This window comes from Phyllopteryx taeniolatus, chromosome 4 (genome assembly GCF_024500385.1).
Source record: "Phyllopteryx taeniolatus isolate TA_2022b chromosome 4, UOR_Ptae_1.2, whole genome shotgun sequence".
Classification (NCBI taxonomy): Eukaryota; Metazoa; Chordata; class Actinopteri; order Syngnathiformes; family Syngnathidae; genus Phyllopteryx; species Phyllopteryx taeniolatus.
The window spans coordinates 13,327,047-13,331,999 of NC_084505.1; the positions used below are offsets into that span (position 1 = coordinate 13,327,047).

At 43.1% G+C, this 4,953-nt stretch overlaps 1 protein-coding gene across 1 annotated transcript; it reads left to right on the forward strand.

The window, feature by feature from the left end:
* The first annotated feature begins 1,344 nt into the window (after positions 1–1,344).
* On the forward strand, positions 1,345–4,700 carry adra2c (adrenoceptor alpha 2C). The gene has a single exon (XM_061769660.1). It carries the CDS (start codon positions 1,907–1,909, stop codon positions 3,251–3,253), a length of 1,347 nt encoding a protein of 448 aa, XP_061625644.1. The 5' UTR covers positions 1,345–1,906; the 3' UTR covers positions 3,254–4,700.
* The last annotated feature ends 253 nt before the right edge of the window (positions 4,701–4,953 follow it).

Sequence of the window (4,953 nt, forward strand, 5' to 3'; positions counted from 1 at the left end):
TACAAACGTCACCCCATAGTATTCATCGTTATAACTAAATATACACTTTTTGTGATCTTTTTGTTTGGTGGTGTTCTGTGAGATTTTTGTGCAAAATATGTGCCTTGACTCAATCAAGGTTGGGATACGCTACTATACCATACTGCTATACTGTACTAAATATAGTTTACACAAATAGCACCTGATTTTATGCATGCAAATAAAGTCAGTATGTTATTCGTATGTTGTAGTGAGCGCTCTCTCGCAAATGGCTGGTTGCAGTGATGCCAGTAACGCGCCAAAATTACGGCATTTTGAGTAACGAGCAAAGTAACGTGTTATTTTCCCCAGGAGAGTACAGCGTGTCATGGGTGTGTGCTTCAGTTGTTGTCTTCCCCGTCTCATACACACCTGCTCCTGAGCGCATCTTCACCACCTGTGCCTCGTTCACCCTAATTACCCCTTGCATTTAACCTCGTGTCTCATTCTTGTACCTTGTCGTCGCGTTCCAGCATTCCTTGTTTCCACGTCACAGACTCACAGTAAGACTAGACCCTGTTCCGATTGTTGACCTCGCCTTTTTGCCTCATATTTTTGAGATACTGTTGCCTTTTTTGCATTGCCTGCCTGTGTACTGACCTCTGCTCGTTGATTAAACCTCTCTCTTTTTGAAACTGTCCATTTGTTTTGGAGTCATGCATTTTTAGGTCGTATCCTCTGTTCCGTTCATGACACATGTTACTTTTTCTAACCAGCAATAGTTACTTTTGAGTCATCAATGTTTCTTAGCAAGTACTGATTTGTGGCTGGTGATGAGAAAAATCACAGTACATCCATTCAACAGTATTTAACCGTTCACACAGACTGCTGATTAATAAATACAGGGAAGAAAGGGAAGAAATTGTGAGGTCATGGTTGATTCTACAATGCACAGTGACAGTACCATAAAAGTGCAAAGAAATCAGAATCATCTTTATTTGCCAATAATGTCAAAAACCCACAAGGAATTTGTCTGCGGTAGTTGGAGCCGCTCTAGTACGAATTCATTATCGCCACACTATTTTTATTTTCCTTTGTAAAAAGTGTATTTGATTGTTACTTTTTTAATTACACACAAACGATACAGTTTTACTGGCGCGTTAAGTGCGCAATGCATTGTGGGTCATACCGAAGTGGGCGGTCATAAATCGGTCATGGAGGTTAAGGACTGTCTCACTGAAGGACTTAGAAAACTTAAATATTTACAATGCAACGTGAGAGCGTTCAACTTCCTTGTAGTCGGGACTGTGAGCTGGTTTGACGCGCTGCACGGCTGACACTTAAAAACGCCACGCTCTTTGCAATGACTGAAACATGAGCATTGGTGTACACCCTCGGCAGCGGCAGAATGCGTGCATGTAAGCAACAACTTTCCAATAAATGACAAGTGAGAGATGAAATTAAGTGTTTTTCAGATTTACATCCAATTATCACTCATTTTATCGCTGGGTTGGAGAGGTTCCCTCCTTTCTCGTTGTGTTTTAAAAAAAAAAAAAGAAAAAAAAAATGACGTGGTTGTTTCACGCCCTCTCAGCCTCAAATGTTCCGCGGAGGAGAGGGAGGAGGAGGAGGAGGAGGAGGGGGAAGAGGAGGAGGAAAGATGCAGGAGGAAAGAGAACATGCTTAGACGGGTGTCTGCTTTCTAACCACGGACACTGAGCTGCGGAGCATCCTGCACACATTTGGAATTAACAGTTTTATTACCACCTCTCACTCTCTTTCTGCTTTTGTTTGGATTTCAGAAGAGATTTGCAGGATGTAGAAGACGAGCGAGTGGAAAGAAAAGAAAAAAGACATGCTGGATGTATTTTTTTACTGTCAAGTCATAATGTGACATTGCTTCACATTACGCATGTGACATTTTAGGAGAGATCAACTCTCCGCCAACATGGATTTCTTGAATGTCTCCTCTTTTGAGGAAGGGACTGAGGCAGACAACATCTCCACTAACAACACCTCTCACAGCAAGTACACCCCTCTCGCCATCTGGGGTCTAGCTGGACTTGTCAGTTTTCTAATCCTGTTTACCATAGTGGGCAATGTCTTGGTTGTTATCGCCGTTTTAACAAGCAGAGCTCTGAAACCACCCCAGAATCTGTTTCTGGTGTCTCTGGCTAGTGCAGACATACTGGTGGCCACCCTGGTCATGCCCTTTTCTCTGGCGAATGAACTTATGGGTTACTGGCTTTTTGGTAAGATTTGGTGTGACATCTACTTGGCTCTTGATGTTTTATTTTGCACCTCTTCTATTGTGCACCTCTGTGCCATTAGTTTGGACCGCTACTGGTCAGTGACGCAGGCGGTAGAGTACAACTTGAAGAGAACGCCCAAAAGAGTCAAAGGGATGATTGTGGTGGTGTGGCTGATCTCAGCAGTTATCTCCTTCCCACCACTGATATCAATGGACAGGAGCAACAATGAGACAACCCCTCAGTGCATTATAAATGATGAGACCTGGTACATCCTCTACTCCAGCATTGGGTCCTTCTTTGCTCCTTGTGTCATCATGATTCTGGTCTATATTCGGATCTACCAAGTGGCAAAGACCAGGACCAGAACCATGTCAGAGAAGAAAAGGGATGTGGATTCGCCACAGGCGAACGGTCAAGCTGACACAAGCAAAGCTGGTTCATTTAAGTCTCAAAGGGGTGGGAGTGTTAAAGAGCAGGAGTGTGAAAACGGCCATTGCAAAGAGCACACAGCTAGCACTTCCTTGACAAACACTTCTAAAACTCCACACATCGACCACAATGATGATTTCGAGGACAGCAGTTCATCAGATGAGAAGCCCAAAAAAAGCTCCACATCATCCAAACATCACCACGATGACCGAAAAGACAGGAAGTCCAGCAGGAAAAGCAGCTCAGCCTCGAAATTCTCCAGTAGGAAGTCGTGTGCCAGTTCCAAGTCCATAGAGCTGTTCTCGTCTCGCCGCAAACGCAGAAGCACAGTCAATAGGAAGAAAGTTTCCGCAGCACGAGAAAAACGCTTTACATTTGTCCTGGCTGTGGTCATGGGGGTTTTTGTTTTGTGTTGGTTCCCGTTTTTCTTCTCATACAGCCTGTATGGAATCTGCAGGGAGATGTGCAAGATCCCAGAGACCCTCTTCAAGTTCTTCTTTTGGATCGGCTACTGTAACAGCTCATTAAACCCAGTCATCTACACCATCTTCAACCAAGACTTTCGTAGGGCTTTCCAGAAGATTCTCTGTAAGTCTTGGAAACGCTCATTCTGATGGACTTTAACAGACATTTCGTACGCCAGATTCCCATTTAAGCAGTTCTAAGTTGGAGAGAAAAGTGCGGGCCTGGTGAGTCTTTGCACCTTTTACTGTCAGGGATTGTGCTTGAAATGAAGGGAGGGGAACAGATCAAAGGCCTGAACTAAAGGTGCAAGAAAATGCTTGGCTTTTATTCACAGCAGAAGCTTAGATTAAATGCCAGGCAGCTTTTTACACTCAAATATTTGCTCCAACTAAACCACTGACATTGATTTACACTCCCTTCATTGAAGTATCATAAAAAGACTCATAACAGCCACTGTGATGCACACACAGCACGATAGTTGCACCAGATGAACTGCTCAGGAGACGAAGGGTTTATTGAGACACTTTATTCACGTGATCATTGAACATAATGCCAAGACCTTGACAATCTCCAACTGTTATAAATAAGAAAATAGGGCATCTATCTTCTATGGCTCTTAATCTGTTTTTCTTGACCTTGCTACTATGTTTCACTCAATATAAGGACCAATGGGACAAAGGGGCTCCTTGCTCACTGTTACAGTGGCAAAAATGATAAAAATCTATATATGAAATCTGCCTCAGTGGGAGGTTCCTCCCTGTTCATACTGAGAATGAAGAGGCAACCTTTCATCAGGATATGTGGCATTTTTATGTGAGAAATCTGCGGATTCGGTGGAATGGAGGCTCTGTGGCACAGTAGGATAAGGCATCCCCGTGCAGGACATCTGTCTGGAACTATCTCTTGCGTCTGAAACAATGGATGGATCACTGCCCCCCTGCTGCGGCAGATGGACATGCACTGAGACTCCCACTATGAGTGTGAAAAAATTGTCACGTGGAGGAGAAAGGGGTGACTGAAAGTGTATAATGTGGAACTATGTTGTTCAAGGGTGTGAATCCCCACTGCCACTCAATGTGTGTGTGTGTGTGTGTGTGTGTGTGTGTACCGCGTGTGTGTGCGTGTGCATTTGTGTTGTGTAAGCCTGAATTTGGCAAGCGGACTGATCCTCTCTGCTCAAGTGTCTTTCTGTCCTCATTCATTTGGCGGACTTTACCTTTTCCACAACCCCACCAAAGTCAGACACATTAAAAAGCTCTTCCATATGATTTTTGCTCACTTTTATCATCTGTTGCTGGCACACACGCATAGGAATGTACATTAGACACTCTTCTCATTTAAAATATTTTCATCTTGACATGTCAGTCATTTACAGCCAAGAGGTTAAATGTTTATTTTCCGTTGTAAATATGTGGAAACAGTACAATATATTTGTGTGGTGCCTCATTATCACACACATTGCTATGATCAACAACAATGTTTGTATTATGAACAATGCTCTCATGGATTTTCACAGCACAGTAAACTGTCTTTTTCTAATGTTTCAGAAGAAAAACAAGAACAAGTGTTTACTTCTCTGCTTTGAGCACATTCTAACAGATCAAATAAATGTTTCAAGTGTGTAACTGGCTCTTGATGTTGACAATTCTTTGCCACTATGATTTTGGTAAGTGTTATTTCTGCTGTTTGTAGTTTGAGTCCTAGCATAACTTTTTATTTTGCCGTTGGCTCGTCAAAGTGGCCCACATGTGCAGCGGTATGGAGTCAAAGTCTATGTGGTAAAAACAGCCACTATTCAGGGTGTAATAGTTCACAGAAGTCACGGGGCTACGGTTCAGTACGAGTTTGG

Coding starts and splice junctions, on each gene's coding strand:
- adra2c (XM_061769660.1), top strand. CDS start 1,907: ATGGATTTCTTGAATGTCTCCTCTTTTGAGGAAGGGACTGAGGCAGAC.